This window comes from Myotis brandtii, unplaced genomic scaffold (assembly GCF_000412655.1).
Source record: "Myotis brandtii unplaced genomic scaffold, ASM41265v1 scaffold249, whole genome shotgun sequence".
In the NCBI taxonomy this organism is placed as follows: Eukaryota; Metazoa; Chordata; class Mammalia; order Chiroptera; family Vespertilionidae; genus Myotis; species Myotis brandtii.
The window spans coordinates 2,260,186-2,284,433 of record NW_005359430.1 but is presented as its reverse complement, the minus strand read 5'-3'; the positions used below and the strand labels follow the sequence as shown (position 1 = coordinate 2,284,433).

At 36.0% G+C, this 24,248-nt stretch overlaps 1 protein-coding gene across 5 annotated transcripts in view; it reads left to right on the top strand.

The window, feature by feature from the left end:
* ROBO1 (roundabout guidance receptor 1) overlaps positions 1–24,248 on the top strand; it is a 447,031-nt gene that overhangs the window by 300,513 nt on the left and 122,270 nt on the right. For all 5 annotated transcript variants that reach the window (XM_005867332.2, XM_014540619.1, XM_014540618.1 and 2 more), the window contains exons 4-6: positions 16,217–16,337; positions 16,693–16,831; positions 20,305–20,432. In XM_005867332.2, the coding sequence (XP_005867394.1) occupies positions 16,217–16,337; positions 16,693–16,831; positions 20,305–20,432 (388 nt within the window). The remainder of the gene's footprint in view (positions 1–16,216; positions 16,338–16,692; positions 16,832–20,304; positions 20,433–24,248) is intronic.

Sequence of the window (24,248 nt, the reverse complement as noted above, 5' to 3'; positions counted from 1 at the left end):
GACCACATGACTTTTTTCCAATGCTCGACTGTCCAATCCTTGTGTTCCTGTGTGAATTGGAGACGTTTTATCTTGGTAACTGCAGACAGCAAAGGTGTTTGAACAGGCCTTTGGCTTCCATATCCCATACAATGCAGTGTATGGCTAATTTGCCTACAAACGTCAGGTGGTCATAATAACCTGGCCACTCAGTGTATACCTTTATGGATCTTTATAATTTTAGTCTGCATGCCCATTTTTGCCTGGATTCCTTGATACACCTAGTTGCAATTCCTCCTAAAGTCCTTACAACTCCGTGTAAACTGTAAACTGACTGAAGTATTGCAGAGAGGGTGCAAGAATGTTTGGATGCAGAGATAAGGCTAAATCTTTTCTAGTTCACCAAACGATTTTTGGCACTTTAGGAAACAATATACTAAAAAATTTTCAAGTTTCCTCTAAGTAATGTAAAAAACTTCAGTATGAGTAAAAGTCCTAATATATGTAAAACATCAGAATAATCTTATACAGTTTTGGTAAAGTACAATGTTGGTGTTTTATTCTGTTTTGTGTTGTCTCTTAATTGTCAGTAGTCTTAAATCTTTTGAGTTGATTCTGGCCTTCTGATTTTTATTTTACCAAGTAAATTTTCTCTAAAACAGTTTTGAATATATTCCCTCAAATCTAGTCCCACCAAAATGCTAGATTCAGCCAAAGCAACATTACACTATAGACTATAGAGGAATGCCTAGCAGATCTGCCTAAGCTGCCTTCCATGTGGAATCCCACCAGCTCCTGAAATTCACTGAGCCAAAACCTGATGTCCATGTATGCTGCTGTTTAAGATCCATGATCCTTCAGTCAGAGCAGACTTCCAGAAAGTTGAAAGTCTCAGAAATTTGAGTAATCAACCAAAAAAGCTGCACCTCATAATTCAAATTATCAATACAGTATACCAACCAGAAGTATTATAACTAGAAAATGAACAAATGTGGTCATATGCCAAAGCCTGTAGGAATTTCAGATTAGTTTCAGATTCTGACATAGAAAGCACACTTACAAATATTATTTTCACCTATTTTTTTTCCTTATAATATGTGTTCTTTAAGCAGCTGTGTTTCTTCACTTTCCAAGCAATTTGGTTTACTTGTTTAGGCCATTAAATTTAACCAACTTGCCAAGGACTAGTGGAATTTTACTACTGTCTGGGAACACTTTGTTTAATTATAGGTTAAAGTAGTTTGCCAAATTAAAGGTACAATCTTTTGTGATTTCAAGGATGGTATTCTAACCAGTTTATTTAAGTGTTCAATTAATTACAGATGAAATGTTTCTCTAAAGATATAGTTTTAAAATTTATCTTAAAACATTGCTTATAAATTTTACCTGTAATTTAGAAAATATCTGAGAAAATGATATCAAAATATTTTTGGTAAATTCTCTGTTTTTAAAAAGTTTACTTTTCAAATTGCTTGTAATTTTTGTGTTTGCTCGTGATGGCCCAGATATTTTTTCTGTCTACCACAGGCAGAATGAATGGTAATCTTAAAAAACAACAACATAGATTCAAAAATGCACTTGATTGTGCAAGGCATTCTTTCCTTAAAACATGGCCCCAAATGCAAAAATCAAAGAAATGATTTTCAGCCTTTAAATTTTAAGTTATTTTAAATCTGAGCACGTTGAAGGGGGGTGGCATTTTCATTCCATTATTTACAATTGGGTAAGATTGACTTTATCTCTTCATCTTGTCCATATTGTCACTTTATTTAGATGCTTTTGAAAAGAATAATCCCAAATCTTATGCTGGGGGTGATGTCTTGTCTAATCTAAGGCGGCAGATTCTGTATTTTGTTTAAAAGCTAGTTGCTTTAAAGTACTAATTGGTAGTATTGGTAACATCTGACCATTTCAATTTTTATCTTTTTAAACCCAAAGAATTTGATAATATGATAAATTGTACACTTGTAAAATAATCTGCTGTGCATTAACAAAATTACTAACAGATGGCACCAGTTTTCTCTTCTTAAATCCTACAAGTCTAGGTGATCACAAAGCTAAAGGCTGATCACACAAGAAACAGGCTTATGCTGAAGGCACCTTTAGCAGCATCTTCTTATATGGGAAGATTTTAAGAGCACTTGAACTTGATCTATATAATACTGGTTGAAAATAATGGAAATGTGTCTCCTTGAGTGGATAAAGTATCATTTACCAAGGAATCCATTATTCTTACTTCTCTGCCTTTTAACATTCACAGTCACTCGTCTCTTACCTAGATGTATCACATCATCACATCGCCCTTTGCATCATGCTCATATAAAAGATCTCCCCATTTTTATTAGGGAAGCTTATAAATATTCTGTGTAAATTTTAAACATGCCATGATAATAAGCACATGTTTATATGGGAAGAGTCATTCCTCTGTATAGGAACTAATGTAAGAATTTACCTAACTACATTTCTCCTAAAAATAACATGCACGTGGGAAGTGTAAACTTGCACATTTTACCCCCTCTGGATGGACAATAGCAATTAGGTTGGATGTCCAAATCAGCCAGGCTTAAGTCCCGGGGATGGAAGGAGAGCCATCAGTAACCTCAGGGGAGGTTCACCAACAGCGCCTATTTCTTCCCTAAGCCTTGGGTCTGGGCTCAGTAGCTATACATTCACAAGCTATTGCTAATTTGTAGTTTGTGAAGAAGGAAGCAAAGAAAATATGAGCTCCAGTTTTCTATGCAAAAGAAAGTTCTATATATAAGCTTTACTTCGGGTCTATATAAAAGGAGTGCCAGTCCATTTACTAAGTGATCTGGTGCAAGTTTCTGATGTTCTCTGAGCCTTAGCTTTCCCATTCCAGAATAGGAAACTACCTCTCTCCTTGTGGGATTTATAAAAGTGAAAGATGGCATGTGCAGCCATGTCATTTATAAGGCACAGGGTGATGCAGAGTGCTTCTCATTAATGAAAACAGTAGTCCTCCACATTGTGTTTAAATGTTAGTACATTTATGAAATTTACCACAGATTCATTGACATATTTTTATCTGTTTATGGTGAAAACTATCAAATGCATTTTACACTTAGGACATATTATTTAATGTTTTTGCAATTGTTATGTCCTTTAAAACTTCTGTTGAAAACATTAGAGAATTTAATTTAAATGTATTTTTTAATTTGGCATGAAGTCATCAGAATTTGAATTTGTCTTCTACAAGGAAATATAAAATAGTATACTCCTAACAAATTATAAAATATCAAGCCTTTTTCTGAAGAGATAATGACTGAAATGAAAGAATCCCATACATTGTATCTAGTTTCTCAAACCTTAAAAAATCTTAGTGTGCCTTCTGTCAGTGTTGTGCTATATATTAGATATGACAAGTTCTTTGCCATCATAAAATTTATATTCTATGCAGAAGAAAGGCAAGAACATAAGAGCAAGCTTTCTTTTTAATTGACTTTATCTTGTTCCTTAATTTTTCCACTGACTGACATGACTTCCCTCAGAATATTTTCCACCACTTAATCCTGGAACCTCCTAATTAGGTTTGTATGCAAGCAACCTGGGACTCATGAAATTCTGATTTTCAGCTGAAAGTTCAAACAATATAACTCACAGACTTAAGGCTAGAGGAATTAAAAATACTGAACCACTATGACTGAGAAAGACTATTTCAAATAAAAATTTTCACAGGTAACTATAGAAATAAGGCAGCAGGGTACATTTTTAAAAACCTCACCTGAGGACATACTGGGGAGGAGCGAGAGCCAGAGCGAGAGCAACATTGACCCTTCCATTTGCTCCTGGGGATTGAACCTGTGACCCAGGTATGTGGCCTGCCTGGGAATAGAACCAGCAACCTTTCAATGCACAGGACAATGCTCAACCAACTGAGCCATTTAGACAGGGCTGCACTTACTTTTATTTGTTTTTTGTCCATGATTTAATCGTGAGTTCTTAGGAAATACTGGGAAATGCATGTGGATAATTCTGAAGTTTAATGTAACCCAAAAAGAGTTTGTTTAAAGCTCTAGCACAAATTTTTCTTCCCAAGATCGTATTCTCTTTCTCATGTGTAAATTATCCTACTTGCTTGCTCTTAGGAAGTATGTAGATATATTGAAGTGGTGGGAAGAGGGATGTTTTATCTCTATCTTATTGTGTGTCATCCCTTATGAAACGAAGCACACATTTACCAAATAACTGAGCTAGTGAGCAACTGGTCATATGGATATTGTCTCTGACCCTGGTCTGATGAGCCTTGACTCTGATTAATCAATTAAGTTTCTTCTTCCTCTCCTTTGATTCTTAGGAATTAAAATAGCGAAGATTGGGAATGAATGTTTACTTCAATTTGTATCTACTCTTACTTGTATAGAATCGTAATAAGTGGTATTAAATGTTTTATTGATTTTTTTGCAAATTAAAAATGCTTCCATAAAGTAATTATCCTTTCTTAATTTCCTTACTTGATTTCCATAAATTCATTCTGAATCTATAAATCTCTTGCATACTCAACCTTGATTTGACTTTGTCTGTCTTGGTTATATGTCTTCTTCAGAATATAAGTGAATTTAAATTTCAAGAATAACAAATTATACAGTGTCTGGAAAAGGTATTAACTTAGCAAGGCATTTGGTAGTGAGAGAAATTCTCACACTGGACCAAAATTATAGAGAACTAAACATAAAAATCCGTGGAGAGAAAAAGGGATTTACTGTTTGAAAAGTATTTTCAGCTGGTGTACTTGTAACTCCAAAGAGCCAAGTGTTTGAAAATGAGCTTTTCTCCCCTCAAATACTATGAGCATTTATCATCTTTATTTCTTGAGTATAGTCATAATTCCTCTGTAGGTTTTTATTTCAGGCTGTCCTAACAGTGACTGTATGTAAATTCAGAATTATAGCCAGATGGTTGGAGGAGGTGATAAAAAGCAAACCTAGTTTTGTAGGAAATGAAAATTGCCCATAAGACTTTGCTTTTACCTTTAAAACAGCAGGACATTGTTTCATGAGACCTGTGAAGGAACTAATACATTAACTTTAATAGCTATGAGTTAAATTAAGTTTTCATATGCATGCAGAGTACTACCATGTTATACCCAGAATTTTCACAGAGATAAAGAGCAATCAACATTCTTACTTTGAGGAGCTAGATAGCAAAGGCTATTTCCTTCCAAAACCGTTCTTTATGTTGCCTTCCTTTTATAGGATTCACTTTTGGGTTCTGATCTTAATGACTTTGGGAACCAGACACCTGGGGATCAGCAGAAAGCCTTCACTGTCTCGTCTGCTCTCCATTTTACCAGCACTCAGGCTCTGCTCCTGGTTTGGAATACGATAAAGAGGGCTTTCTGGGTTGATTGCTTTAGGCTACATAACCCTGACTGGCTCCACAAAATGGGTGTTCAGGAGAAAATGCCAAATCCATGTCTTCCTATGGACATTGAGCCACACATAAGCAAAATAGGCGTGTTTTAAGGAGACTGTGTTTCTTCTTTCTTTTTATTCCTTTGCTAAAAGTAGGATTCATGAAAAGGTCCTCTGGTGATATAAACTAGATAGAAAGGTGGTAATATATAGTTCCACAGAGAAAATCATCCTCTCCCTTTAACTTTACTATGTCTCTCTGTAGGGTGGCTCCCACTTACCTGCAATTAGCAACACAGCTCCTCCCCATGTAGTCTATAATCAGATTATCCTAGATGTGCTTCTGCAGCAGCAAACAGCCAACTACCAATTTACAAGTTGCTATAAGGAACAAATGCAAAGTTTTGTAGGAGAACTAGAAATAACAGAGAAAGGCAGCAGCCATAGTCCTAGGCAGCAATTCTCCCAGGCCCACGTTCTCAGCTGGCAGCTCACCAAGCTGTGTACAAAGCCATGTGTTCCCACTGGGATAATTGCTGTTTCTGCTTAAGTCTCTTGTTGCTTCTCTCTGATGATCAAGTGTGTTTAAACTCCTGGCTGAAATCATGTTGGTTTTTAAATGGTATTGTAAAGGGTACCAGCAAACAAATGAAATTGGATCATGTTCTCTTGTATTCATGGAGCCCAAGCAAATATGGGACACCATTGGAGAGATCTTAATGGCCTTTTTCTTTCTGTCAATTCCACTCCTAAGAGGACAGTTGAAAGATCTATAACAAGTAATGGTTGTCTTCTTGTAATGCCACTTCTTTCAGTGTCACCAAGAAAAATGTAGAATGGTCATTTAATTGCTTTCAGTTTGTCATTTTCATATTTTCTTTACAATGAATATGTATTACCCCAAAACTCTTTTGTTATATAAGGTGTTTTTTTTGCAAATTCCAAGAACATTATTTACACTTTAAGTATGCTCTAAAAGAGGAAATGAGCTTTGCATAAGGATGGACAAATTAAATGAATTAGTAACACCCAGTGAAAACTCTTTACAATGTGATTGAAATCTTACTGAATCAATATAATTTTTAAATCTATAGTTAAAAAATGTAAATATTAGCATAGAATCTGTTTTTCTTAGTTTAATCCTTTGGGGTACAGCTGCTCAGTTTGTGTCACAAGTCCACACGGAGCTAGTCATAAGTGCATGGCAGCTTTGCCTAACAGCCTTTGGATGGGCAGCATGAAGGCAGATAATATCTAATCAAAAGAATGAGTGGATAATAGTTAAAATAATTTATTCCCCCTCCTTCCTCTTCCTCTTCTTTCTCCTCCTCCTCCTCCACTTCCATCTCTCTCAATTTAAGGTCTCTGTGAATCAGAATGAAATAACAATAGGGAGAGGTGACAATTTTTCAAAACATTCATTGTGATAGTAGCCTTTATGAAAAGTAGAAAGAATAATAAACTTTGTTATCCAGGAAGAAGAAAGGTGATTTGCCTGACTTTGGTTTATTGTTTATATATTTATCCTAAATAAAACTTATGTTTGAGACTTAAGCATAAAATCCTGAGGTAATGGATACCTGTATCATTTTTTTTTAATTTTATTTATGGATTTTTAGGGAGAGAGAGAGAGACAGAAAAACATCGATTTGTTGTTCCACTTAGTTATGCATTCATTGGTTGATTCTTGTATGTTCCCTGACCTGGGATCAAACATGCAGCAACCTTCCTTGGTGTATTGGAAAACCATTGTAACCAACTGACCTACCCGGCTAGGGCATGGTATTATTTTTTAAAAAATTATTTTTGTGTGACAAGATTAGTACAAATAAATAGAATAAATAAAAATTATTTTTTTGAAAGTGGTTCTAAAATGGTACTAGAGTAATAGATATAAATTGTTTTATATCAATGATTTTTTATAATGAAGATTTGTCAAAAATTTAAATCTCTAATTACCAACTACATTAAAATTTAAGGCCTGTCTGGATTGTGGGTTTTATCCCCAGTATGGGGCTTGCAGGAGACAGCCAATCAATGATTCTCTCTCATCATTGATGTTTCTCTCTCTCTCTCTTTCTCTCTCTCTGTCCATTTTCCTTCCTCTCTGAAATCAATAAAAATATATTTTTAAAAAATTTAGGTTCCAAAGAGTGAAACAACAACAAAATTATGAATGTGTGCATTCAGAAATATAAAGTATCTCATGATATTAAACCATAATTACTAAAAAGATGAAATTATTTTATTCTAGACATGGCTTCTCTGTTAAGTATCCATATTGAATTACTTACCTGAAGGTGTGAGCTAGAAATATTGGCAAATAAGAGAGACTGTAATTTCTTTGCTATTGTGTAAGGTTTGAATTATATGAATTCTGTTTTACTTGGTTATATATTTTTAAATTGCTATGAGATGTGTATTTTATTCAATCCTTTGTCTATCATTTATACAATATAATTACACTCCCCCCATGATTTTGCTTAATTTAGAATGCAATAAAGCATGATTGTTTTAAAAGATACTATGGTGTATGTTAGAAGGTATGCTTTAATCTGATTTGTTTACATTGAAGATTGATATTCTTGCAGCCAGGTTGTAAAGGAATGGGTATTGTTCCAACTTTCTCTCTCTGCTCAAATAACTTTCTTTTTTGGTTTATTGTTGTTGTTGAATTCACACTATACGTTTAAAGAAATAAAAGCTGTTATTGTGACTCTTCTTTGCATGTCTCCTTTGAAAGGAGTCCTTAGGGACCGTCTAAAACTGTCCTGCAGTTTATTTCAACAAGGAGAATGTCTGGGGGCTGTGACGGGCCATCTGGGTACCTGCATCTCATTGTCATTAGGAAGTCTTAAACCCATGGAAAGCACTTCTCCTGCCGTTTACAACAGCTTGATAGCTGTTCCGTAGGTCAAAGATCCAGCAGAATTGACAGAATCGTTCTGAAGAGATATTCTGGCCAAAAGACTTAGTAGTGAGTTGTTTAAAGATGATACACTCGGCTGTAATTCCAAACCTCTCATCTCATTTACTTTGCAAAATAGTAGAAAACAGTGGTAAATAATCAAGTGTTTCAGAAAAAAAAAATAATTTCTAAACCCTGGTACTCTAAAAATGTTACTCATCATGTTAACTCTGTTTATCAAACAGTGTTATTGTAAATGAATATTTCTGAGCCTTTAATCTTCTAGAAAATTGTAAAAATTTGTATGATGACACTGTGTCATATATATATTTATTTGAATATATTTCTCCTTTAGCATTCTAAATCAGTATTCTTTTAATTCATTGTTATGGTGTTTTTTAAAAATAGTATTTTGCCCGGGCAGCATGGCTCACTGGTTGAGTGTTGACCTATGACCTGGAGGTCACGGTTTGATTCCCGGTCAGGGCACATGCCTGGGTTGCAGGCTTGATCTCCAGTGTGGGGCATGCAGGAGGCAGCCAATCAATGATTCTCTCTCCTCATTGAAGGTTGTCTATCTCTCTTCCTTTTCCTTCCTCTTTGAAATCAATAAAAAATTATGAAATTAAAAAATAGTATTTCTAGTAAGGAACTCAGATTTTTGAATGCAAAAATCTATTAAAGGAATGAGATAAATTATATGACAGTTTGGTGGCTGGCAATTTGAAATCATCTTTGAAGTCCTTAATATAATTAGTGGTTTCGTTTTTGGTCTGCTGAATTCAAGTCACATTAGGTTAATGTAATTAAAAGCAGAAAAGATTTTGTGTAGCCAAACTAGTTAATTAGCCCCAGTGGTTTAGTATGTTAACCTAGAGGTGTATGGATAGCATTGTGGGGGTGATTCCTGAAAAAAAATCCTGTGTAACAGATACTGCAAATCATCTGACTTGCTTTAGGGTAGAAATGAAGACACACCAAGGAGTTCATTTGAAGTTCATCTTTATTTCTGATTTTAAGTACTGATTGCAGTGTAAACTGCATACTCCATAGAATAAGCAGACAAAAAGCTTACCTAATTTACTGTTGCAAAGAAGGCATGCTTGTTTGTGTGCAAAGAAAAATAAGTTTTATTTCTTTATTCTGGAAATAAGAATTCTGATTGTACTTTTTTAATGCCTACCAGAAATATAAAGTGATTCTCTTCATTTTGGGTTGAAAAGCTATATCTTATACCTAATTTTTCTGCATTATCTTGTTACTGAGTAAACAACTCAGTAAAGGAGATGAAAGTATCTGGAAAGAGATTTCAACTGCTTCAGAAAAGTCGTTAAGTAAGAGAGAATGAGAGAATACTTTTTATCCCTAAGGAAAATAATCAGTTGTAAGTTTTTAAATGGAAATGCTAACATATAAGAATCCTATATATATCAAATACATTGAGGTATTCCATACCTATTTTGGGGTTGGGGGGAGGGAGAAATAAAGTGTACAGTTGTTTGAAACTTTAAAAATTTTACCACTTTTTCCTCCTTTCTCCTCTTTGTCTCCTTCTTCAAAAGGAGCAGGACCACTGGGATCTTTTTTGTTTTATTTTTATCAAGTATGTAGATAGCTGAGGCCCCCCTTTGAGCACTGTCTAGAGCTTATGGAAATGTGGCTTCTAAGGTGGTTACCGCTGTGGGCTGGTAAGGTGTATATGCTAGTGAGAAAGTAGAACCTCTGCTTTGGATTTTTGACATAAGCTAGATGCCAGCATATTGTCTGAAGGCTTAACAAATTCTGCTTCTCCACAACCGGGATTATGTTAATTGAAGCAGTGTGGCTGCAGTGCAGTGTTTAACACTGTGTCTGTTCATTATACAAACTCGTTTTTGATAGGTTTACAATTTGGCTGTCAAACCCAGCTGCAGGAAGAGACCTGCCAAGAAATATTTCTTAGCTTGTTTTAAATAGTGCTGTTTTTACATTTGTAGTGTTTTGTATGTGTTAAACGTATTTTTCTTTTCTATGTAAAGAGGGGAAATATCAAATTTTGCTTTACAGAGGAGACACTAAGATTTAGAATGTATGAAGCCACCCTTTACAATCAATATTTTTATATAACTCAACGTAGAATGTAATTTTTGTAGTATCTACTTCTTGGAAGCTGGTATGTTATATTTGATCAGGATTTTGGTACTATGTTTTTCTGTTCCTTTCTTTATTGAAAAGAACAAGCCACCATATAGTCCACATTTGTGACTGTAGACAATAGAATTATGGCTTTTGGTTAGCTTTGATTCAATTTAGCCATTGGCATAAAGCCAAATCAATTTGAATTTATAAAAATTAAAACTCGTTTTCATTCATTTTTTAAAATTTATTTCTCTGCCATATTTATTTTTTCTACCACTTCTGTTAAATTCTGTCTCTGTCATCTCTGGGACTATAAATTTTTTCCAGGTTTGCTGACACTGTTTAGTCTTCCACTTAAACTGTAATATCTACTTTGGGATCCTTAGCCATTATTGCCAGTGAGTATATAGTGGAATATACCATTTTATAAGGAAGTGTCTTATTGATGAGGTTGAAGTTGTATGCAGGTAATTATACCAATCTGGGCAGTCTAGCCAATGAGTTCTCTAGTAAACACTTATTCTGTTATTTAAATTTAACCCCTCCTTCCTTTCCTCATTTTAATCCAGCGTTTATTCTTAGGCCAGAGCCATGTCTTTAGGACAAAGTTTTTCAGCCTTGGGTTTATTTACATTTTGGGTGTGATAATTCTTCATTGTGATGGACTCCTCAGTGCAATGTAGGCTATTTAGTAGCCTCTCTGGCCTGCACCAAGTGTCAATACTTACCCCCTCCCAGTAGTGACAACAGAAAATATAATTGCCAAAACTTTCCTGGGAGAGGGAGGGTCATTTTCCCCAAAGAGTGACTATTTTTTTATATTTTTTAAGTTTTTGTTATATATTTTTATTGATTTTTAGGGAGAGGAATAGAGAGATAGAAACATCGATGAGAATCATTGATCAGTTGCCTCCTGCATGCTCCCTGCTGGGCATGGACCAACAACCCAGGCATGTGCCCTGACTCAGAATTGAACCATGACCTCCTGGTTCCTGGGCCAAAGCTCACCCACTAAGCCACAACTGGCCTGGCCAGTCACTGTTTTGGGGGAAATAAGAGAAACATATTTAGCTTCAGAATTACATGTTTCTAAAGCTTTGCTCTATTGATTTAAATACACATTTTTCTGACAAAACCTATGGAAGATGTGTTTGTTAGTAATAACTTTAATGAAAAGCTTCTGGATGTAGCGAACAAAAGTATTATTTTCATTAAGCAAATATCTCTTAAATTATTAATTAATAATTATAATGATAATGTGCAGACATTTTTCTAAGCGCTTTAGATGATTAATCTCATGTAATCCTCATAACATCCTTGGAAATGTGTATTGATAGTATCTCCATTTTAAAGATAGAAAACAGAGGTACAGAGAAGCTAATACTTACCTAAAGTATAATACGAGGCATCTGACTCCAGGGCCCATGCTCACTTTGTTTTGCTATGTGATTATATCTATTTTTGATCAATTTGAAAGATTATCTGGGATTTAAAAATCTTTAAAATAATTTTTGGCATATATTTAGATTTTGAATTTGGTTTCAACCTAGATAATGTTGGTGAAAAATAGCATGAGTAGAAAAACAAAGGTGCAATTTAGTTAACTTCATTTAGACATGATGATTAATATCTATGCTGGTTTACAAGAAAAAAATGTATTTTTCATATTAAAAATATTTTCTAAGTTTAATTTTTTTCAGAACTAAATTAGTTATTTTATTTTTCTCATTCATGTACAACTTATATATAAATGTACACAGTTGTGACAAATGTTTGCTTTTAATCATTCCATGATGCTATGGGGGAAAAAAACTTCTCAAGATACCCCTGATTCATTTAAAAAAAAAATCATGTAGAAAAAAATTGTCGTGCTGGTTCATGCTATTAGAGTTTGTTTGCTTAAATGTACAGAGAAAATATTTTGTACAATGCCTGATGAGTTACTTTTAATTTGAACAGTAGATGTGATTTAACAAAGAAGTCTGTAAACTAAATTTACATGAAACAATAACAATTTATTTATACTGAAAACAAAAATATAGCTATGTGTTCGCAAAGCATAAGTCTCCTGATAGATTGAGTTCGAAAATGTTTCCAAGATTGAACCAAGTATAATATATAGTTGGGGCAGTAGTAATAGGGTGTGTACAACACACTATTTAGGACTTAATAGCTTTCTTTGAACTTTTAGTTCACCTCAGTTATTGTTTCCTCCCATTCATCTCAGCATAGGAATTTTACCATGACTGAGAATCTCTTGGCTGTCTCCTCATAACTCTTGGTAACTAAATTCCCCTTCTCCATTTATACAGATTCTTTCAAAGTATAACAGCAGTGAGCTGTAATATATAATATTAATTGGTGTCCCACATGTGCTTAAGCAAGATGATTTAAAACTCTACATCCCCAAGTACTTAAGATTTATAAAATAAATTAGTACTATGTTACACTGAAGCTATAAAAATAAATCTGTATTGTTGAAAATTATTTATATTTTATCTTTCTTTCACTCATTCTAGGTATTTGATATATTTTAAAATTATTCTTAAAGCCTTATATTTTATTGTAGATAGAATTCATTGTCTTAACTTTTAGAAAATAATAAAGCATTTATTTTCTTTTACTTTGATAAAGTTCTTATTTATTAATGTGCAATCACTTCAGAAATGAACTGACCACCTAAATAAGCAAGGAAATTTAGATTCGATTCTGAGGTATTGAGGAGGCTCAATGTTCTGTCCAAAGTTAGTTAACCAAAAAAGGAGCATGCAGGACATCTCAGATCACTTAACTTCCATATCAAGAACAGAATTGGAGAAGGGGTGGGAGAGATTAACCTATTAACTTATATGTATGTATATGTATGTGTGTATATATATATTAGAGTCCTGGTGCACGAAATTCATGCACTGGGTGGGGGGGGTTTCCCTCAGCCCAGCTTGCACCCTCTCCAATCTGGGACCCCTCGGGGGATGTCCGACTGCCGGTTTAGGCCCAATCTCTGTGGTCATCCCTCTCACAATCTGGGACTGCTGGCTCCCAACCGCCCTGCCCCTAACCGCTTCTGCCTGCCTGCCTGATCATCCCCTAACCACTCCCCTGCCAGCTTGATTGACGCCTAACTGCTCCCCTGCTGGCCTGATCACCCCCAACTGCCCTCCCCTGCTGGCCCGGTCACCCTCAACTGCCCTCTCCTGCAGGCCTGGTCGCCCCCAACTACCCTCCCCTGCTGGCCCGGTCTTCCCTCCCCTGCAGGCCTGGTTCCCCCCAACGGCCCTCCCTTGCCAGCCTGGTCGCCCCCAACTGCCCTTCCCTGCCGGCCTGGTTGCCCCTAACTGCCCTCCTCTGCTGACCCGGTTGCCCCCACCTGCCCTCCCCTGCTGGCCTGGTTGCCCACAACTGCCCTCTCCTGCCAGCCATCTTGTGGTGGCCATCTTGTGCGAGGGCATGTTGGTCAATTTGCATATTACCTCTTTATTACATAGGATAACCCATGAACACAGTCAATAGTGTATTGAAGGCCCTGGGTGGGGAGCAGGAGTGGGGTAGAGGGGGTCAATGAGGAACAAAAGATGACATCTGTGACACTTTGAACAATAAAGATAAGTTAAAAAAAAACACACCATAAAATAAAAATAAAAGGAACTGCAAAATTGTCATTCTCTGGATCTTGCTTTCTAGCATGTGGTCAGTTTGGCTTAACTAAACTCTTATAGAAATTAAAAATATAATAAAATAAATAATAGAGTTTGTTATCTTTTTTCTGGAATGATTTTGTTTCCTCAAGATTTTAGAAATGTTTTTGTGAGTTTTTCAAAATATATGCATGGTGAAAAATTACAATGAATCTTCTTAGAAAGATCTTGATGTTATGGTACTTAAATTTTCTGTACCTCAAGAACTCAAAGTTTATTCAATTCAAATTGTGAGCTCTGGGGCTGTGCATTTCTTGTCGTTTCTTGTGCATCTCATATAGCCAAAATCACATATCTTGAGTAAGATCTTAGCTCCCTTCCAACGTTCTGCGTGACATTGGGCAAGTCGCTTTCCTTTCACAAATATTTACTTGTCATTGTGACAGGTCCCAGGGCAATAAAGAGGAATCAGACATGCTTCTCTGCCTCAGAGTTCACAGTCAGGGAGGAAGTCTGACAGTTGAAGGCATAATTAAAACATATTGTGTTGGTGGGCAGAGGGGAGGCATGTGGAAGGAGAGTTATACTTTTCTGAGCTGCTCATTCCTTAAGTGATAAATGAATTATAACACTTTCCCCTCACAGTCTCACAGTAGATTTATACTAAAGACCAACATTTTAATGATATATCACACAAAAGCAACTTTTTGAAACCCAATAGCCTTAAAGCTGGGTATACTTTTAAGAATCTCACTTTGAGACCTTTTATGGAGATGATGCCCATGTGAGAAAAGATATAGTTGTCAGTAAAATATGAGGTCACATCCCATTAGTTGCTACAAACCTTTATAGAAATGCTTCATTCCATACCAGACTAGATTTTGTCTATAAAAAGCAGGTGGCATTAAACAAAAATGTTTTGATAGACTACTATATGCAGGCATTACTCTCTGAATGCAGAACAGAGTCATGAAAAAAAAATGCAGAGAATGGTCCCTTGGTGGTTTTTATAATGGTACTTAGAAACTTGTGTTCATTTTCTAAGAAACATGACTGAAAACAATTTCAAGTTCTAAAGCCACAGAAATTAAAATAACTCTGTTAATATTTGGTTTGTCCAATACATAATTTCTAATTTGGGTTGAAATAAGGCATTTTAGGTATTCCAAAATAGTAAAGTAGTAGTTTTAATAAACTCCTAGTGCATGATGAGAAATAATTCTGTCTGAATGGTTTCCTACCACCTCCAGCACTTTCTTTTTTCTTTCTTTATTTCTTCCCTTCTTTGTTTAATTGATACACAACACAGAATAACTCTAAGGTCAAAACCTCTATGAGTAAACATTTGGAAGTTATCTCTGACAAAACCTTTCTCAGGTTCAGAGCATTATAGATATTCATGGGTAATTGAAATGCAGCTCCCCACCAAAAGGATATTAAATTAAGTAAAAATAGTTCAGTTTCCTCATCCCAATCTTCATTCATGGTTAGCTTCAGCCTACTTATTGTAATGGAAATCTGCTTACATTTGTAATGAATTCTTCTTCAAATAATTAAATGTTCAAGAGTGTACCAGAATGACTTTCCAGATGATTTATTGGTATCTCTTCAGCCTTCACCTCCTGAGTCCCCAAGAAACTGCTTGGGCAGCAGCAATTTCTTTGTTTTTTTTTAGGATGTCAGGTTCTGTAATGTTTTAGCAATTAAGAAATATTCCTTCAAAGCAATTTTGGCAAATTGAATAATTAGAGACATTTTTATTTCCACATCTTATAATACTAGAATATGCTTTCTTAAAATCACATATAGCTAATATGCATTTCCATATTAATTATAGTCAGCAGATACTAGGAATTTCCATTTTTCCTAACTAAATTATTCATACTTTTTTTTGTTTTCATTTAACTGCATAATATGAAAAGAATTTGGCCTGTTCATAAATACAAATTTCTACTTATATTGTTATAATAACTTTACAAGAAATGTAGGCAAGTAGAAATGTTTTGCCTCTTTTATAATGTACCTTTGGAATAAGTTCTATTTAAAGTTACTACTATAACTATAACAAATACTACACACTGGCTTTTTTATATAATTAAGCTTTGCTTGTGTGCTTAGGCAGTAGACTTCACTTAGGAAAACCTCTGTCATGTAAACATAGCTAAAGTGATTTTAACTGTATGCATGTGACACTTTTTTTAAAGATACGAGGAGGAAAACTCATGATTACTTACACCCGCAAGAGCGATGCTGGAAAGTATGTGTGTGTCGGCACCAACATGGTTGGGGAACGCGAGAGTGAAGTGGCGGAACTGACCGTGTTAGGTAAGTGGGATCCTATCTCATCGACCCCCTGTGAAGCTTCTCCCTCAGTATTATTTAGTATCTTTATACAAGGGAGAAAGAAATGACCTTTCTTAAGAAGCTTAACCAACCTTGTGGGGGTGGGAATAGGAGAGAAGGAATCAGCAAAGCATGCTGCCCAAGACATCATAGGCAAGACAAGGGGGCAAAACTAGGGGAAACACTAAACCTGAGGAGGAGCTTCGAGGAGTAGGAAACTATATGTAATAAATTTTGAAATAAGATTTTAAATTATAAGTCTGTTCTGATTAAACATATAAAATAGTTCTTAGTTTATATTTATTTCTTTTTTTGAGAAGGCTTTTTCTAATTTTAGAGAGACCATCATTTGTGAAGAGACCCAGTAACTTGGCAATCACTGTGGATGACAGCGCGGAGTTTAAATGCGAGGCCCGAGGTGACCCTGTGCCTACAGTGCGGTGGAGGAAAGATGACGGGGAACTGCCCAAATCCAGGTAGAGATCAGACTGTAATGATGTGATTAGCCTACTCCTACAGTCTCCGGTGTTCATCAGAACATGATTTACATGCATGGCATTAGAATCTTTGACTCCAGACTTCTGGATCCAGGGCGAGACACAGTACTAGAGATCATTAGAATAAGGAGGCTGCCATACTTTCTCTGAGGATTGCAGACAAGAACTGTACAGTCATGACCCTGGCTGCCCGGAGAACTCTTCTAAAATACAATATTCCTTACACAGGTTTCTCTTCTGTTCAACCAGACCACAGTTAATACTCATTTCTTGTATGGGAGTTGGTGGGGTAAGGAAGGGAGGTACAGCATTAATAATATAGCTGCGAACCAATTAAAAAGCAGGCTTCCTTTTTCTTAGCTACAGCATCACCAGGGAACAGAAGAAGAGGTCAGGATTTCCTGGTATCTGTCAAGTCCTGAAATTGGCTAGGAGCAGCGATTGGCTCACAGCCTTAAGGAATGAGGCAACAAAATGAAGCTTTCAGGAATTGCTTTTAGGCTTTGGTTGCCAGTGTGTCTATTCTTTCAATAGCGAACCCTCTGCTACCTTTGGGGGTAGAGTAGTGGTTTCGACATACTTTCTGCTCTCAAGAGCTCACAGAAGGAAGCATGTCTGGATAGAATCAGAATAACCCAGCAAACCCTTTGGTCCCATAAAGGCAGACATTTAGGAGCAGTAAATTAGAAGAGACTTCTGAAAGGGAAGTGACATGTAAGCAATTATATAAATTTAATAAGCATGAAAGAGGAGAAGAGTATTCCAGGATGAGACATCACAACAGACATGCAAAGCTAAGAAAGAACATTACATGTTCTGAATGGTGGGAAGTTTTGCATGGCTATGGCATAGGGCATGTGGCAGGAAGTTAAGGGATATTAGGTTAAAAATACTAGGTGTAGCGGTTAATAATGCAGATTTTTTTGAATAGATGAAGCTGCACATATGTTGATATATATGCAATTTGACATGTATGCTATTTTGTTGTATTGACAGCAAGTTTCAAAACTTCATATGTCAAATTTGCTGAAGGTGTTAACATCATAGATATTTTTACGATTAAAAATGTCAAATTTTGTGCCAAAAAAAAGAGCATTTGTGGGAAGTCTGAGTTCATTATTTTGAAGAAAAATGCTGCTGAATACTTCGGGAAGCTTATGGTGAACATGCTACATCTCAAGATACTTGTGAATGCTGGTTTAAACGCGTTAAAAGTGATGATTTCAATGTGAAAGACAAAGTATGTCCAGGTCAACCAAAAAAGTTTGAAAACCAACAATTACAAGTATTATTGGATGAAGATGCGTGTCAAACTCAAAAACAACTTGCAGAAAGATTAAACGTTGCTCAGCAAACAATTTCCGATCATTTACAAGCAATGGGAAAGATTTTAAAGGAAGGAAAATGGGTGCCACATCAACTGAACGAAAGACAAATGGAAAACTGAAAAGTCATCAGTAAAATGTTGCTTCAAAGCATGAAAGAAAGTCTTGTTTGCATCCAATTGTGACTGGCGATGAAAAGTGGATTTATTTTGAGAATCCCAAATGCACAAAATCATGGGTTGATCCCGGTCAACCATCAACACTGACTGCAAGGCCAAATCGCTTCGGTGTATTATGAACTTCTAAAACAAGGTGAAACTGTTAATACTGATCACTACCGACAACAAATAATCAATCTGAACCACGCTTTGATCGTGAAACGACCAGAATGGGCCAGAAGACACAGCAAAGTAATTTTGTTTCATGATAACGGACCATCACATACTTCAAAACCAGTAAAAGACGCATTAAAAGATCTTGCTTGGGAAGTATTAACCCACCTGCCTTATTCAGACCTTGCTCCTTCAGATTACCACTTGTTCCCATCGATGGCACAGGCACTTTCTGAGCAGCACTTCAAAACGTACGGAGAAGTGGAAAATTTGGTCCCTGAATGGTTTGCCTCAAGACAAGAAAAGTTCTATTGGGACAGTATCCACAAATTACCTGAAATATGGTTGAAATGTGTAGCTAGCGATGGACATTACTTTGAATAACGCACTTTTGATGTTTCTCTTGAAATTACCGTGTTTTCTTTTATTACAAAATCCACATTATTAACCGGTACAACCAGTACTGAGGCCAGATTATCAGAGGCTTGTATTAATAGACTAAAGAATTTTGAATCATATTACATGCACAATGATGACCCAAGAAGAATACTATGGACAGGATTACTTTTTAGAGAGAATAACTTTTTTGGAGTATGGATATTACATGCATGTGAGGAGATAGAGATACTAGTATCAGGGTCACCATTGTTGTTGTCCCTGTAAGTGATGTAAATTGCCTGAATGGGGAGATGAGAGGGAGGTAGGGGTCCATAGTGGCAAGAAATTTCTGAAACTCAATTGATGAATTGGATGATTTGTTAGTTACAGGGAACTGGTGAAGGAAGATGGGTAGATTGTGTTAGGAAAAGGAATTTGTTTATGTGTCAGAAAATATTAGGTGCCTGTGTGATATGATGTGTAATTATTCATCAGCAGGGATTATGAATTTGGAGCTTAGATGAAATAAGAATTGGAAATATTTGGGTGGTCAATGAATATATAAACTATAGTAGAAGATATAACTCAGGGATATTATGTAGAGTGAAAGAAGGTTAAAGTGAAACTTTATGGGAAACCCAACATTTAATGGGAAGGAAGATGAGGCAAGGCAAATGAACTCTAGAATGAGACTGTCTGAGTTCAGTTATCAACTCTGCCGCTAAACTAGCTGAGACCAACACCAACCAGGTCACCTTGCCCCTGCTGCCTCGCTTTCTTTTGTCATCTGCACAATGGAAATGAGCATAATACTTCATACAATGGTTATAAGAATTTTAAAAGATAAAAATCTATAAATTACGTCTGGCATATATAAATTGGTCACTATCTTTTAATTTTAGATTGAGTACAGTAGCTTGAGGGAACAAACAATGAAGTTCCAATGTTTTTAAAAAATATTTTTTTGAAAAGTAGTTCAGTATTTTAGCCCACATAAATTTAAAAACAAGCTCTTTTCACCTGGCTAGTGTTGCTCAGTGGTTGAGCATCTACCCATGAACCAGGAGGTCACGGTTTGATTCCCAGTCAGGGCATATGACCAGGTTGCAAGCTCAATCCCCAGTAGGGACTGTGCAGGAGGCAGCCAAGCAATGATTCTCTCTCATCATTGATGTTTCTATCTCTCTCCTCCTCTCCCGTCCTCTTTCTGAAATCAATAAAAACATTTAAAATATAAATAAAAATAAGCTCTTGTCTCTGTGTGCTTACTTAGAGGAATGGTGCATTTTAACTATTGTTTAAAATTTCCTGAAGCGAATGTTATGTGTGATTTGATGCCTAGATATATGTTATTTGTAATGATAAGATCTTTAAATAGAAGGTTACTTAATTGTGCTTTCTTTTGTTCTGTCACTAGATATGAAATCAGAGATGATCATACCTTGAAAATCCGAAAGGTGATGGCTGGTGACATGGGGTCATATACTTGTGTTGCAGAAAATATGGTTGGAAAAGCTGAAGCATCAGCTACTTTGACTGTCCAAGGTAAGGCTTGGGGAACAGTTTGTTGTGGTTGTTTTATTATCTGAAACATAATGTTAATACTTAAAGAAGACACCATTTAATAAAGTACTCTATATTAAATATAGGCTTTAAGTGGTGCTAGAAATATTTTACTTCAAACATTTTAAGGAAATTGTTATTTTGCCCATGGGAAGTCTATATGCATTTGTTACAAGAAATTAAATTAAATTTTCAAAATTAGGAAGAGTTCTGGCTTGGTCAAGTAAAGGAGGAGAATGTACTGTAATCTCTGGGTCTTCAACCATAGAGCCCTTCTAATCTCTTAATTAAATGACAGCTGTTACCAAAACCTGTGCATGCAAGCAAATCGCCCATTTCTTCAGGTCATGCACTTTCAAGGATCTGTACAGCGTGGAACACAAAAATGAGAGGATTCAGTTTTCCTCAAGAATGTAAGGTCATCCACGTGTAGGGACTTTTGTAGTATTTTTCTGTGCACACACTGCCTGTGATCTAACAACGCTCAATAAATATTTGTGAATTAATTGCATTTGTACTCTGCTAATTTTGATAAAGATTTATTATTTGGTGTGATTTATTATGATTTATAATTATATTCTATGGCTATAAGTTATTGAATGTCAGTGTCTTATCTAAAACTGATGTGCAGAAATGGTTCTGTCACGTTTATATCATAATCCAGATGTTTTTCATTCTCATAATCCCTTTTCTCCTTTCTCCATGATGTCATAGGATTATTTCTCACTCTGTCTCATCTGAGAATTGTTCTCATTTTTTTTCCATTTTAGAGTGGACAAGTTGGTTATTGTTGCATTTGAGAGACAATGACCTTTAAAAAACATTTTGTTGGTGAAAAAACTTCCCTATTTTGATAAGTACATAGAGTAATCAGGGATCTTGGCCATAAACCACTTAGCTTGTTTCTTGGTCTGACATCAGCTGCACTTGGTGCTGTCATCTTTTCTGAGCACTGTCTCCTCTAAGGCTATTATGAAGAAAAGGGTGGCTTTTGAGGGAGTGCTTCTACTGTGGGCTTTTTACAAAAGAGCCTTGGGGGCTTTTTACAGTTTAAAAAAAGAATAAAGACTATTTCCTTCCTGTCTTTAAAGCTATTATGTCCCACTTTGGGGTTTTTAGCTGAACCTCATAAAAACAAAAGAAAAAAAAGAATGGATCAAGAGCAAACATTGAATTTCTAAGACCTAGACTACTTCTCTTTAATCTAAGTTAGACTTGAACTCCATGTAAGGCTAAAACTGTAAAAAAAGAAACCCCTTTACATTTAGAGAAAGCATAAATTTAAGAGATGTCAAATCCAAGTTCAAAAGTCCCCCAGAGGAAGTGAAAATAGCCCAGGATGAATATAAGGCATGAACAGGTGTGTCTATCTCCAGGCAATTGTGACAGGAAGGTTGATTGTCTATCACATTACTCAGAGAGATGTAGTGTTTCACTTATGTTTTAAAGTCCTTTACCTTGGGAGCATGATGCTTTTAGAAATAATAGCCATTCTGCTGTGTCTACAGTAGACATTGAAATCAAAATAGTTTTTTTCCCTGCAATTTTAAACTCAATTTCAAAGCTAATTCGGCCTTAAGTTTTCCATATGGAATTTTTGCTCCCTAAGCTTGCATTTCAATGGAAATTGGTTACAAATGATCAAATCCAGAAACTATTTGAGGAATTTTGTTATTTCAACTGCATTGAGTTTTCTATAAACTTATGACAGAGTTGTATATTGTTAAGAAGGTAATTGATTCAAATATTAAAATACGCATATTAACAGCACTGTTAACATATCTTTAACAGCTAGAATAATGTACACAACACATCAAAGAAAGCAATATGATTCGCAACTGTAAAAGGTAACTAAGGATGGAGGAGTGGAGAATCAGGAAACTTTTTAAAGGAAACTTGAGAAGTTATATCTTTTTTTCCTTCATTTCAGAGTGATAATAGAAATATACTAGGTACTACAAAGGAAACTAATCAGAAATGAATTTGATAGCAGGAAACAATTATAATAAGAAATTCAGTAGTGTAGCTTTTGATATCTGTGTTTTATTTGTGGTTCATTTTTAGAAAGGACTATTGGAATCAGTATGGGATTATAAATAATCTTCCTTTCCCTCACTTCTCATACAATGAATATGTTGGACAACAAAACCCTGTCTTCCAGATAGAAAGTATAGGGGAAACAAGCCTCTTAAATAAAGGTGACTGTGATTTTCACCCTTAGTAAAGACATGATTAGTTCCAACATTTAAAAAATAACTTAATTTGAGCCCTAGCCTGTGTGGCTCAGTTGGTGTCATTCAGTGTATGGACTGGCTCTATCCCCAGTCCAGGGCGAGGCAGCAAATCAGTGTTTCCCTCTCATATCAATGTTTCTCTCTCTCTCTCTCTCTCTCTCTCTCTCTCTTTCTCTCCCTCTTCTTTTCTTTCTTTCTAAGAATCAATGGGGAAATCTTAAAAATAAATAACTTAATTTGAGAATTACTTCCCTTTTATTTCCTTTTTTTCTTGGTATCTCAGTTCTGCTTTTCTGGAGACTACCTTCATATATTTTCTTAAAATATGCCTGCCTTAAATAGTTCTTTAATTCTAAGTATTTTCTTGGTTTTTCTACTTGTGTACTATTCACAATCCTTAGCATGGTACTGAGAATCTAGTGGGCACTTTATCTAATAAGTACTTGTTACAAGTGAAATGACTATGGACTTGAACTTTCTACTTGAGTGGTAGAACTATCCCAGGGATATAGGAATATTCTATAGGAAATCCAAGCAGTTTCTGGGGACTCTGATCCTGAGGACCAACAGTAGGTTCATTTGGGTCAAATTGAATAGATGGTATCTATGATAGCTGCCTGGTGGTCTGTGTTTAAAAGGGAGCAAAGTAAAACCTAGGACTAGGCAGAGTTTCCTAAACACATCTGAAGTTTGTTATCTGAACTTAAATACTAAACTCATCTGAAGCTTGTTAAATACACAGATTATCCGCCCGCTTCTGGAACACCTGATTTAGAAAATCTGAAATGGTGTGCAGACATTTTAAATTATTTTTTAGATAAGCAAGTTTATGAATCCCTGGATCGAAGAGTTATCTGATGAACTAATAGAAAGAATAAAGGGCGTTAAAACATTTCTTTAGAGTTTGGGAATTAGTTTCAAAGTGTGTTACAAAGAAGTGTGCGACCAAGGGCCATAGACATTGGAGTCAGACAGAATTTAGTTGAATCTGCTGTCATGTCGTTTACCAACTGTGTGACCTACAAAAGGTGATTTAAATTTCCCGAGCCTCAGTTTCCCCATGCATAGAATGAGTATAGTAATGCGACTTCACAGCATTTTTATAAGGATTAAATTAAAATATATATGTAAAAATGTTAACATATCTGTTACAGAGTTTTATAAATAAAGAGGATCATATTCATACTAGAGGCCCGATCCATGAATTAGTGCACAGGTGGGGTCCCTCGGGGTGGCCTGCGGGGATCGGGCCCCAGCTCTCGCCCCCAGCCTCACAGCCCTGCAGCCCCACCTGGCACCCCTCCATGGCCTGGCACTGCCCACTCACCTGCTCCACCATCCCTCCACGGTCCCACTCTCCTTGGGGCCCATTGAGGCTGGCAGCGCCTCTACTGCTGCCTGCTGCCAGTGCCCGCCATTATCTGTGCTGCCCCTGGTGGTCAGCACATGTCATAGCGAGCGGTCAAACTCCTGGTCGGACAATTTGCATATTAGGCTTTTATTATATACTAGAGGCCCGGTGCACAAAAATTTGTGCACTGGGGGGGGGGGGCCCCCCCCACCC